Source organism: Dromiciops gliroides, chromosome 1 (assembly GCF_019393635.1).
Source record: "Dromiciops gliroides isolate mDroGli1 chromosome 1, mDroGli1.pri, whole genome shotgun sequence".
Lineage (NCBI taxonomy): Eukaryota > Metazoa > Chordata > Mammalia > Microbiotheria > Microbiotheriidae > Dromiciops > Dromiciops gliroides.
Window position 1 is genome coordinate 752,326,271 of NC_057861.1, and position 13,723 is coordinate 752,339,993.

The following is a 13,723-nucleotide window of genomic DNA, read 5'->3' on the forward strand; positions in this document are numbered from 1 at the left end:
GCTTAAGTAAGTTTGTTCATCTTTCTCTGCCTCACTTTCTTCATCTCTAAACCAGGATATTTGTCTAGACCAAAAGTGTCAAACTCTAATAGAAACTAGAGGCCAATAAATCATCCATAAGTGTCCCTGCAACTCACATATTGATAAAAAAACACTACATATTAACTGGGCTAGTTATTGATAAGAAAAAATGAACCATATTCACCAAAACCTTTATGACAAAATTTTAGTGGTAGCAAAGAACTAGAAACAAACATATACTCATTGAGTGAGGAATAGCCAAATAAATATTGTTATATAAGTTGAATGGAATATTCCTGTCATAATATGATGAATAGCGAAGCATGGAAAAGACAGTGTGAACAAATGAAACGACACAGAACAGTAGAGACAAGAAAACATCAATAATGCTCACAACAATAGAAATTGGGAAGGGGGAAACAAACAAGCAACCACCACAAAACATTCAGGAGTGAATGTTTCAAAATGACAGAGAACAAGTACAACCCTAAAGAAGAGATATGAAAAGACCCTTCTCCCCTAACTCCTCTGAGATATTTGTGTGTGTGTGTGTGTGTGTGTGTGTGTGTGTGTGTGTGTCTGTGTGTACAAAGAGAAGTAAGGCACAGGGTCCTCAAGAGTTAATAATCCCTAAAAATATCCAACAGCTCATGACCCATATGTTTGTTTGTTTTTAAAACATGCCCCATTGTAGGCAGGTTAGGACTAACATAGCTAGAAGATAAAATCCCACAGCCTTCCATTCAGCATGATGGGAGAATAGTGGCATTTTTGCACCTTTCCAACAGCTGCCTGTTTTATTCTCCATGAAAACTCCTTCACCTTCAATTGTCTGTCCTTTCTTTTATTGACCTCTTGAAAGAAGATGCTTGATTATAAATGAATAAGTAACAACGGAGGTACTATGAAAATGATGGACTGGAGTTTGGGGGAGATCATTTCCCTGGGGCATGACCTGTTGAGTTGGCAGAGGAACATAACTCTGCCATCAGTCACCACCTGCCTGTCACTGGGAGGGAACCAGGAAGGAAGCTGGATGACAACATGAACACAAATGGGGACAGAGTTTGGGATATGGCCTTGAGTCATCAACATTGAAGTGGCTCTTATGGGTTTCAATGCAAAGGAGACTTTTGGCTTTCCAATTATCACCCTTCCTGCCACCCATGACTCTTAACTAGCTTTCCCCTCTCCTGTAACACACACCATACAGAGGGTGATGGAAAAAAACAATTTGGCTAGGAACCTTTGGTGATTTCTGGACATTTCTAGAATGGCATTTGCTTTTACAATTGAAAGGACATCAGCAAAACCCTGACGGCAGGGCCTTGATTTCAAATCCAAGCTGTGAAAATGGCTAGCTTTGGGACTACTGAGAGGTCACTCAACAATTCTGGACATTCCTGTCCAATTCGGAAATTAATAATGTGAGTGAGATTTTCCCCATCCCTTAGTTATAAGAGATTTACTATAGTTTTAAGTGATTTAATTAAAATAATAATCAATATATTAACAAAAAATAATTGTGATTCATATAGATTGCATAAGGTTAGTAGGTCAAGTACTTTTTCCATGTTTCTCAATTTTCCTATGACATAGTGTAGTAGATCTTGTGATATCTGTCTTAGGAAATGTCACAGGGTCTGTAGGTGGTCAGTAATACTGTTCATGCCGCTTTACACTGGCCTACCAATGATCCACCCTATTGCTATCATAACGCTGATCCCCTGTTATTACTCAAGACTATGTTCTAATTTTAGAAAATGTCCCCAAGGGTATATAAACCCATGCAGTTTGTACTTCTGGGTCTTTCAGGCCCAAAGCCTGGATGACCGGTTTAGTTGAGGGACTGGCCTTCTCTCAATAAACCTATTTGCTTCAGCCTGGAAACTTTGTTATTTTCATTCTTCCGTCGGACTTAAAATTTTTTTCGCGACAATACTTAAAGTTCATCAAGCCCAACACTTTACTTCCCATTGCTGTGCTTTTGTACTGGGTTTCTCAAAGGTTCCCTTCTTGGTATCCCTGCCTTCTTTCAAGACTCAGCTGAATTCCTACCTTCTCCAGGAAGCCTTTCTTGACCCTGAGATCCAATTACTAGTGCTCCCCTGATCTTTGAACTCAGGTCCTCGTGACTCCAGAACCCATGCTCTATCCACTGTGCCACCTAGCTGCCCCGCCAGGGGCTGCTTTGTCAGAAGAGTGGGCAGCTGTCCATTGGCAACATGCACAGCCACCTGTGGCTACCTAGGGATCATCAGTGAGGAAAGCAGTCACTACTTGAATAGGACTAGTGACAGAAGCCTTTTGCAGTATGGACAGGAAGGATGATGACAAATGTCAATATGGTGTCCCAAATTCCAAAGGCCCAGTGAAGCTTTTTTTTTTTTTTCTAACTAGGATATAGACCAACCATGAAGAGGCCTCATAAGTGTTGTATTCCAATGCCCTCTTTCTACAGCTGAAGAAACTGAGACCTAGAGAATTGAAATGACCTGCCCAAGATCACTCAGATGATAATAAGAGGTTCATCAAACTAAACCCAGAAGGAACCTTAAAGGTCCTCTAGTCCCTAGCTTCTTAATCTGCGAGCTGAGACCCCATATGGGGTCACATAAATGAATGTGCAGGTCATGAAAAATTTGGCAACAGAAAAAGGTTATGCATACCTATTTTATATACCTATATATCCTGGGTTGCATAAAAATTTCTTGGGCAAAAAGGTATCAGAAGTGGAAAAAGGTTAAGTAACTCCGCTCTAGCCCAACATGTCACAGAGGAGGAAACAAATCCACAGATGAAAAACAACTTGCCTTAATAATAACTAGTATTCCTTTAGTGCTCTAAGGTAGAACAGGGGCAGAATTCCTGACTGGGCTTGAACCACATTCAAATGTAATTGGGAAATATCTAACAAAACCAATAAAATACAATAGAACAAAGATAATGTTAATATTGATTTTCAGTTAATCTGAGGTTGGTGGAATGGTTTAATGGGTCATTTTGCTTTGAGTTTGCTATCACTGCTCTAAGGTTTTCCAAGTGCCTTCCATGGTTTATTCCATGAAACCCTCATCACAACCCTGGGAGCAAGATGTTATTGTCTCAATTTTAGACAAGATATCACCGGAGCTCTGAGAACTTAAGTGACATAGCCAAAGTCATGCAGCTAATAATGGTCAGAGGCAGGACTGAAACTCAAATTTTCTTGGGTACAAATCTGGACTAATCTCTTTTTCCACATTGCTTCTCACAAAGTAAGCAAGCATTCAAACTCATGTCCCCTGATATCAAATTCAAGCCCCTTTGACACTCCAGCAGGATCCATTAAAAATGGCTCAAAGTAAAAATCTCCCCTACTATCAGGGTTTTGATCCTTCCTTTCTGAAATTACAGTATCTCCAGTTTACCACAGCATATTCAACTAGGACAGATTAGGCCTAGGATTCTTCTCTTTGCTTCCTACCATTACTGAATCCCAAACCAAGTCTAAGATCTACCTTGATTTCTTTCATGGCCTTCACCCAAATCATGCCATAATTGGACTAGCATCTGTCCTAAAACCTAGCTTACTTCCTCTCCTTGAAATGGACTGCAATGCTGGATCATAGCCCCTCTGAGCCCTATGCTTCCTGTCAAATTGACTGCAGTGAATTGTTTACTTTTCAACTTTATAGAAGCCCTAAGTTGGGCTGTGAGGGTGTGACCAGAGATCAGAGCACCGTGGAATGTCCAGAGGCACCTGGCCATGAAAATGTCACAAAGGAATGCCTTACAGTATAGGTGCTCTTGCCAGCAAGGCCACTGAGCAGGCTGACAACAGGAAATGGGCATTTACTACACCAAAATGGAAGGTGCTTTGTTTTACTTAAGGAATACATAAATGACTCCCCTTAATTACTCTAAGATTATGTGGGTCTTTCTCTTCCTTTTTACTTCCTTTAAAGAATTTCTACAGCTGGAATGCCAGTACAATTGTAGCCTGAAGTCACGTTCTTACAACTTGTAAGCAAAATTAAAACTTCCCATTTTAATTAAAATTCAAACAAAGCCAGAATGAAATCTCCCTGCTACTGCAGAAGCCTAGGAAAGTCCCGAAGGCCACACCTGCTTGAAAGAGGTATGCTGGGCAGATTCCCTGATAAACATGGTCCATTAGGGTGAGTTGTGCTTGCTGACATTTTTTGGAGGGTGTTTGTCTTAATCAGTAGTGCCTTCCCAATTCCTGGGGAAGATAAGGAGAGGAGTATGCTTGGATTACAGGTTCACATCTTTGGGCCCCAGTCATCCAGGATTAGAAGATCTATTCCTCTCCATCATGGGTTCATAATGCTGCCTCCAAGGTGGTTCGGATCCAAGGAATCAATTAATGATTCAGTGCAAGTTATGCTGGGGTTCTACAGTGACTGGCTCCCTGTTGCAGACAACAGGAGCCACCCCAGTCCCTTATAATCAATCCTCTGCTACCTCTCTGCCTCCAGTTCTTCAATGACTCATGATTTCTCCGGGGCAAGGATCCTTCCTACCAAGACAGGTCACAGTGTGGTGCCCAGCAGCATGGTAAAATAGGAAGGAAGCTATTTTTGGAGTTGGGAGAGCTGGATTCAAATCCTGACTTCTGCTGGTGAGATTCTCAGCAGGTCACTAACCAACCCCTTCATGGGTCTCAGTTTTCTTGGGTGCAATATCAATTTGATGAAAAGATACTACTTGACCCATTGAAATGAAACTGATGGTAGAGAAGTCACACAGCTTACCAAGAGAATTTGTGACCTAAGCTAGGCTTCAATCGAAGTCTCTACTCACAATCTAACACAGTATAGAACCTTCTTGGGAACAAAAGAATGGTGTCAAGCAAGAAGGTACATGGGGAAAGGGAGAATAATTAATGAAGAGAGGAATTAGTGTAGGAGGAATAAGTGTAAGAGTCAGAAGTGACACCTGAAGGTCTTCATCATTACTCAGGAGAAATGTCTCTACCATCATATGTAACATCATCAAGTTCAGGAGGAGGGGGAAGAGTGGGGGAGGGTAATCTGGGATTTAAAGGGAAAGTTGTAGGTACTTAGAAAGCTTTAGGGACCCTGACAGAATGATACTCCAGTTGTGAACATGTTTTCTCTGCAGTGGTATCATTGTTTTCTGGATTTGGCCTCATTAAGACCTGGGTTCAATTCTTACTTCTGATGCTAGCTAAGTGACTCTGGAGAAGTCACGTTACCTCATCACTAAAATGGGGATAACAACAGCACCTACCTCCCAAGGTTGTTGTGGGGAATATGAGATAATAAATGAAAAATGCTTTTTGAACCTTAAAGCAACCTGGAAATGCTTATTATGAGTATGGCATTAACATTTCTGTGGCATCATAAAGATAATGAGGGATAGAGCTCCTTTCAGCTCTATATCTATGAACTTATGATCTCTTGGTCCTAAGAGCTGACTGAAAGAACCCAGGTCTTTGTTCCTGGAGGAGATTCATAGGGAAGCCCTTTGCTGGGCAAAGCCTCCCCAATTCAGTAGGACCTGCTAGAACTTATGTCCCTCTGCCATTTGTCTCAATGGAATCAAAGTTCCCCAAGGACAAGGACTATGTCACTTTTTATATCCATCTCTCTAGTTTCTAGCACACAGTAAGGACTTTATAGATGTCTGTTGATTCATGACTTCCAACAAGCTAAGGCCACCTCAAGTCATGGTCAGACAGTGGGACAGTTGGAGCAAAAAATCTAATGGTAGTGGGGAGAGAACTACTTTAAGGCATCAGTATGGACTGGCTCCAAATCTTGGTTACTCACCAGGATACTGTCTAAAGAATCCTTTTGCACTTCCAAAATACTGCCATATCAGAGAAGGGTCACGGTCAAAATTATCTACAAACACTTTGTTTAAGGATTCTGACCAGTACACTCCATTGACGATTGCAGGATCTGAAAGAACAGAGAAGGAAGAGGCAGGGTTATATATCACTGTGGGCCAAACAGCTAGTCTCTGTTGGGTCAGTTCTTATGAGAGATGAGAAGGAAGACAATTGACAAGAGTCTCTAGCAATTTCAAAGAGCACACCCTCTTTCTAGTGTCGCATCCTAACAAAAAGTCATGATAGTTTTTGTTTTAAAAGTCCTACTGTTGTGAATGAGTATTTATGCCTTTAAAAATCGCAGATCAACCAAATTATTCCCATGTGGATGGATGGATATGAGCTATATTCACATCAATCGGAGAGAAAATACATTGGGTGGTTTCAGCTCTTTAAGGAATACTTCAAGTATCTGGAAAAAGTATTACATAAAATAACATTACCTTGTATTGTGAAGATTATTAGAAACAATCATGAAATGGAAGGGATTTGAAACTATGTCCTCTGGCTGTAAAGAAAAGAGCTCACAAGGTCAACTTTGACTGGATCTGATTATCCAGAGCTAGAAGGGGCTTAAGAAAGAAGAGTTGAGGTTCAAGTTTTTTCTCTGACAAATCCTATCTGTATGACCTTGGACAAATGCCTTAACATCTCAATTGAATGTTTGCGAACAAGGAGGGAGGAGCAGAGTTGAGCTTACCTATGGAAAATTAGTAGTAATTCCTAAAGCACATGGATCATATCCCTCCCTTGAAGCTTCTGTGACTCACTATGACTTCTAGGATCAAATATAAATTTAGGCATTTCAAACCCTTTATTAACTATTTGCCCTGCAGGCTTATTTCACATTAATATCATTCATACATTATATGTGCCAACCACCCTGGCACAGTTGTTATTTTATAAACTTGGGATTCCATCTCCTGATGGAGATTGAGGTCCCTCAATCCAAAGGTGCACCCCTTCCTCACCACTGCCTTTTACAAACTGAAACTTATGAGGAGGCTTTCTTGATAAACGTAAGTGCTCTCACTCCACAATGTAGTGTGTATAAGATAATGGAGTTAACACATTTTGCAAATCTTACAATGCCATATAATGGTTATTCTCTTTTTGAGCCTATTCTGATGAGAATAAGGCTCACTCATTCCCCCTCTCCTTTCCCATCTCCCCCTCCACTCCATAAGCTTTTTCTTGCTTCTTTTATGTGAGATACCTTGCCCCATTCCACCTCTTCCTTTCCATTTCTCCCAGTGCAATCCTCTCACCCCTTAATTTTATTTTAAAGATGTTATCACGGGGCATCTAGGTGACACAGTGGACAAAACACCTGCCCCAGGAGGACCCGTGCCTGAATGTGGCCTCAGACACAAGACACTCCTTAACTGTGTGACCCTGGGCATGCCCCCCAACTGCAACTGCCCCACAAAAACAATAAACGAACAATAAATATTTTACAGATAAAATCCCTTCATAGTCAATTACCACCTCTGTCCTCTGTCCAAATTTATTGCTTTCAGCTGCTCTAATACTGAGAAAGTTCTTAAGAGTTAGAAGTATATTCCCATATAGGAAAGTAAAAAGTTTAACTTTTTAACATCCCTCATGATTTCTTTTCCCTGTTTATCTTTTTTTAATGATTCACTAGGGTCTTGCATTTGAAAAATCAAATTTTATATTCAGTTCAGGTCTTTTCATTACTAATGCCTGAAAGTCCTCTTTTTCATTGAAGTCTCATTTTTCCCCTGGAAGACTATGATCAGTTTTGCTGGGTAGGTGATTTTTGAGATTTGTAATCTCAATTCCTTTGCTCTATGGAATATCATAGTAAATGCCCTCTAGTCCTTTAATGTAGAACCTGATAGATCTTGTGCTATCCTGACTATAGCTCCACAGTAATTGAATTGTTTCCTTCTGGCTGCTTGCAATATTTTCTCTTTGACCTGGGAGCTCCAGAATTTGGCTATAATATTTCTGGGAGTTTTCATTTTGGGATCTCTGTCAGGAGATGATTGGTGGATTCTTTCAATTTCTATTTTACCTTCTGCTTCTAGAAAACCAAGGAAATTTTCTCTGACAATTTCTTGGAATATGATATATAAGCTCTTTTTTTGATCATGGTTTTCAGATAGTCCAATAATTTTCAAATTATCTCTCCTGGATCTATATTCAAGATCAGCTGTTTTTGCAAGGAAATATTTCACATTGTCCTCTATTTTTTTTTTATTCATTTGGATTTGCTTTATTGTGTCTTGATTTTTCCTAAAGTCATTAGCTTCCATTTGTTCTATCCTAATTCTTAAGCAAATTATTTTCTTCAGAGATCTTTTCCATTTGTTTTTTCAAGCTGTTGAGTTTTTCATGACTTTCCTGCATCACTTTCATTTCTCTTTCCATATTTTCCTTTACCTCTATTATTTTGCTTTCAAAGTCCTTTTTGAGCACTTCCATGGCGTGAGACCAATTCATATTTGTCTTGGAATCTTTGGATGTAGGAGCTTTGACTTTGTTATCTTCTTCTGAGGGTTTATTTTGATCTTCCTTGTCACCAAATAAATGTTCTATGGTTCACATCTTTTTCTGTCTGATCATTTTGCTTGCCTATACCTTGATTTTTTACTCCTTCTTAAAGCAGGGCCCTGCCTCCAGGACACACTGTCCCAGGCTTCATGGTGTCCCCAATGGATCAATTTAAGGAAAGGCAGGTTCTTCACTCCCTTGGCCTATGCTCTGGACTGTAAATAGCACCAGACTTTCTTGCTCTTTCATCTGGAAACAGAATTCTGTTTCACAATGGGTGCTAGCTTTGGGCATACATGCACCCTTCCCCCACCTAGGTCTGCCACTCAAGACTGCTTCCTGGTTCCCTGCAAGGGGAAAGACAACTGAGTTCCACCTCAATGCCAGAAGCAACCATAGCAATCTCCCCCTGACCTGCTGCTCCAGCCTTTCATTAGACTGTGAGCTAAGTTTCAGAAGTAACCGCAACTGCAGCTGATTCAGAAGCTTCAGGGGTCTCTTTCTCTAGTGAAGCCTGCCTGGGACTGGATCTGTGTCAGTTTGGCCCAGGTCTGGGCTCCACTCCCACTCAGTTAAAACAGACCTTTTCTACCAACCTTCTAAGCCATCTTTGGTTGGAAAATGATCTCACCCCATCCTTTTGTGGGTTCTGCTGCTCCAGGATTTGTCTTATGCCATTATCTGGAGGTATTTTGGAGTAATTGTGTGTGGAGTTCAGAGTGGTTACTACCTTTCCTCCACCATCTTGGCTCTGCCCCAACCATCATTACTCTTATTTTACTGTTACTACAACCACCACTACTATTATTAATACTATAATGACTACTACAACTCTTCCTTTTCTTACTCCTACTCCTCCTTCTGGCATAGCCAGAGTCTGAAGGACTAAGCAAACTGTTGTTGTCAATTGATGGACATGATCCTTCTAGTGTTAACAAAGTTGTCTCATATTGATCCAGGTTGGGTTGTGCCTGATTAAATAGGAGGCCACCTCCATCTCCTGTTACTTCCAGAAAAAAGATCTGGGAGTCTGGGGGCAAAAAGCAGAATCAGGGGCATATGTGAGATGTCTATCCCCTCCTTCTCACAGGCACAGACAGACTGGCTTTCTTCCCCCCTTCCCCCTATAAATTCATTGCAGAGAAGCAGGATAATGTTAGCAGCCAGCGTAGAGGTCAAGGAAACCTGAGTTTAAGTCTGGTCACTGATGCATACTGGCTGTGTGACTCTTGGACATGTGACTTACCATCTCAAAGTCAGATAACTAAGTCTATAAATTGAAGAAAATGTACTGATATTCACTGGTAATAAGAATTTCCTTGCCAGAAGTTTCCTACAATGGGAAAATAACAGGACTGGAAAAAATTTACAGAGAAACTGTCCGAGGTATTTGGAGTTATCTAGGTGGTGCAGTGAACAGAGCATAAGGCTTAGAATCAGGAAAACTCATAATGAGTCACTAGCTGAGTTACCCTGGCAAAGTAATTTAACCCTGTTTATCTCAGTTCCTCAACTGGAAAATGGGATGGAGAAGAAAATAGTAAATTACTCAAGTACTCTTGCCAAGAAAACCCCAAATGAGGTCACAAAGAGTCAGATATAACTGAAACTACTCAGTAACAATAACAACAGGTGGCATAGTGGATAAGAGCATTGAATCTGGAGTAAGGAAGACCTGACTTCAAGGCTAACCTCAGATATTTACTGAATGTATTATATCTGTTTGCCTCATTTTCCTCATCTATAAAACTGAAATAATAACCACACTTCTTACACTGTGTTTATTTGTGAAGATCAAGGTGAAGAGCCTGGCAAATAGTAGACACTATATAGATGTTTATTCCCTTCCCTTCTCCCTACAGTTTACTGACAATATGATGGTGGTCAGTATATTCCTTAAAACAAAATGCCAATACAACAAAATCATGTTCTATTAATCTGTTAAGTAACTACCTTTGATGTCAATGCATACTTTGTTGTCAAGAAAGGGGTTCTGGACTTTCTGTACTACATTCGGCACTATTTACCAGTTCCTAGGCATAATGAGCCACCATCAGTGGAGGATAGACACAGGGCTTAGAGTCCAGAATAAATGAGTACAAATCTAATATCATAGACATTCAAACGGTGTTGTTGTCATTTAGTTGTTTCAGTCACATGGAGCTCTTTATGACACTATTTTGGGTTTTCTTGGCAAAGATATTAGAGCGGTTTGCCATTCCCTTCTCTAGCTCATTTTGCAGATAAAGGAACTGAGGCAAACAGGATTAAGTGACTTGCCCAGGGTCACACAGCTAGTAATTGTCTGAGGCCAGATTTTTATACTCAGGAAGATGAGTCTTCCTGACTCTAGGCCTAGAAATCTATGCACTGTGCCACATAGCTGCCAACTGTATGACCCTGGGTAATTCATTTAACTGCTGTCAGCCTTAGCTTCCTGATATGTAAAATGGGGATAATAATCAGAGCTACCTCACTGAGTTTTGTGAAGATCAAATGAGATAACATATGTAAAGTGTTATTATTATAATGCATTACTATTATGCTAAATCAGCCATTCAATGAACTAAAGATTACAGTAATGATAGGCATTGACATTAGACTTCCAACAAACTGGGTTGCCAGCCACACTCTGAAGGCACCATTCTCAGCGTGCGTGGCTGCCCAATTTTCACTTCTTGTTTTTCAGTGACAACATGCTCATTCATCCTAATTAGAACTTATATAAATAATGAATAGTTCTTAGTGATAATTAATTCAGTGTTTCTAGCACTAGAAATAGAGCCCATAAATATATGTGAAGTACTGAAATAAGATATCTCCCTAATTATTTCCATTTTATAATGCTTGTTTATTCATTACTTGGTAAATGGAGTGTGGTGTGTGTGTATATGTGTGTGTGTGCGTGCACGCGCACGCGCACACACAAAATCTGATGTCTGTCTCTGGTAGTAGTGAGATGGCATAGATGAATGTCATCAATGACCTGCTGCCCACTGTCTTCCTAGGGAATGGGAAAATGAATGAAGACATTGATATAAGTGTGATGGTCAAAGAGGCCTTGTCGAAAGCAACCCTAGAAGGTTCAGAGTAGAGAGAAGAGGGCAACCCCCTTCATGGTTTACCCTTCATGTTTATAAGTCTGTTCCAAAGGCCAACCCATCATGAGTCACATGTCATAGACACACACACACACAGATACACACATAAGCATACAAACACACATTCCAAATCTCCAGTCCTTGAAGCTGGAAGAACATGGAGGTCATCAGTACCAAACTGAATCCAGCTAATCACACCTGCTGGCAAAAAGCTACATGATCCATTTAACGTACATGAAGTGCTTTCATACTTAATGTCATCAGAGGCCCATAATAACCTCATGAGGTTGGGAATATTGTCATTGTCATCTCCATTTTACAGATGAGAAAAGTGACGTGCCCCTAAGTGTCCATGGTCACACAGAGAGGAACTGTCAGAACTCAACTTCTTGAAGGCAGCAACTATTATTCATCATAAACAATTCTAAATTCCAGAACTTGCCAGGTGTCTTTGGTACAAGGGGAAGAGTACTGGAGTAATCTCAGTTCTGACTCTAGCACTTACTAGCTCTGAGTGACCTTGGGAAAACCATTAAACATTTCTGTGCCTTAGGTTTGTTTTGTTTCTTGGCAATAAAATGAGAATAACAATAACTCTGCTAACTTCCTCCAAGGCCTAATATAAAAATCATAGCTCAGCTTAAGTGCTGCCACCTACATTTATCAGGAAATTTGAAAATGAAGGCTCTTTTGTATTTAAAGAAGCCTAGAACAAAGGGGCCCATATTTATAATTTTCTGTAAACATTTTCTTTCACTATATTAGAACATAAACTTCTGCAGGGCACTAACTGTCTCACTTTGGTCTTTGTATGTATGTGGTACTTGGCAAATAATAGGTACTTAATAAATGTTTGTTGATTGTTAAGACAATATATGTAAAGTGCTTTTGAAATTATAACTACCTCAAGATAATCAGCTAAATTAAGACTAAATAAACTTGTCTTAGCAATTGACTGATTCCAAGCCACAGCCAGGAGTGAGACTGGATTGTAGTAGGAAAGTGAATCCTCAGACACACTACAGTTCATTTCCTGAATAAAACTAATATCTAGAATAAACCATCACAAAGTAGATTTTTCCTTGCCAATTATCCAGCACCTCTGTCACAAAGAGACATTAATAATGATTGACATTGTGATAGAAATTGTAAATAACCTGAAAAGGGAGAATTTGCTTCTGTGCATAGCAAGCCAGCCAGTCAGGAAGCCTGGGAATGGATCTGACCTCTGAAACATGACCCAGATGGACTAAGTAACCCTGGGCAAATCATTAACATCTCTAAGATGTTAAGTGAGAGAAAGAGGACTAGTCTATACTGGTGGAGAGACTTCTACCAACTGATGAAATTACTAATGAAATAGATTGGTGAAATTACAATTAAGGACTCCAAACAAAAGGTATGTGAAAGGCTTGTCCATGCACATTGTGAATAAGGAAGGTAGCCTTCTCCAAGTACCTGATTTAGCAATCTTCCTGCAAAGGGAAGTGGTGCCTCTCTGAGACTCAGTCTCTTCACATGTAAAATTAAGGGGTTGGACTCAATTACCTTTGGTGGAGGCCTTCTAGCTTGAGATCCATGACCTATGGAGATGGCCCAGTGATGAAACATGATTCCCAATACAAAGAAGTGATGAATTTAGGGTATACAATGACACATGTATGCATGTGCTCATACACATATATGTATATGCACACAAACATATACACATGTGCATAAACACATACATGCAAATGTATACAGCCGATGAAGGAATTAATTTTGCTTGGTTGTGTTCATTTGTTACAAGAAATATGTGAAATATTTATAGATTTTATTTAGGAACCTCCATGAAAAGGAACCCACTAATTTCCAAGGCACCCTCTTATACTTTGGGGACTATTATCATTGTTGTCTAGTCATTCCTGATATCAAGCCTAAAGATACTTCTTTGCACCTTCTACCAGTTGCTTCTAATTTGGGTGGCCCTCCTTCCAATGAGAGTCTTTGAAATAATTGAAGAGAATGATCATGTTACCCCTGAATCTTCTCTCCTCCAGACTAATTCTCTCCAGTTCCTCTAATAGATTCTCATCCATCATGATCTTCCATCATTCTTCTTGTCCTCCTTGGATGCTCTCCAGCTTATCAATGTCTTCCCTACACTGTGGTACCTCAAACTATGACAATACTCCAAATGTGTTCAGATGAGGAAAGGGTACAACGTCAACTTTGTTGTTTA

The 13,723-nt window shown here is 40.0% G+C and overlaps 1 protein-coding gene across 2 annotated transcripts in view; it reads right to left on the reverse strand.

Moving 5' to 3' along the window:
- CACNA2D3 (calcium voltage-gated channel auxiliary subunit alpha2delta 3) overlaps positions 1–13,723 on the reverse strand; it is a 1,069,564-nt gene that overhangs the window by 617,073 nt on the left and 438,768 nt on the right. For both annotated transcript variants that reach the window (XM_043978536.1, XM_043978534.1), the window contains exon 6: positions 5,820–5,951. In XM_043978536.1, coding sequence (XP_043834471.1) covers positions 5,820–5,951 — 132 coding nt within the window. The remainder of the gene's footprint in view (positions 1–5,819; positions 5,952–13,723) is intronic.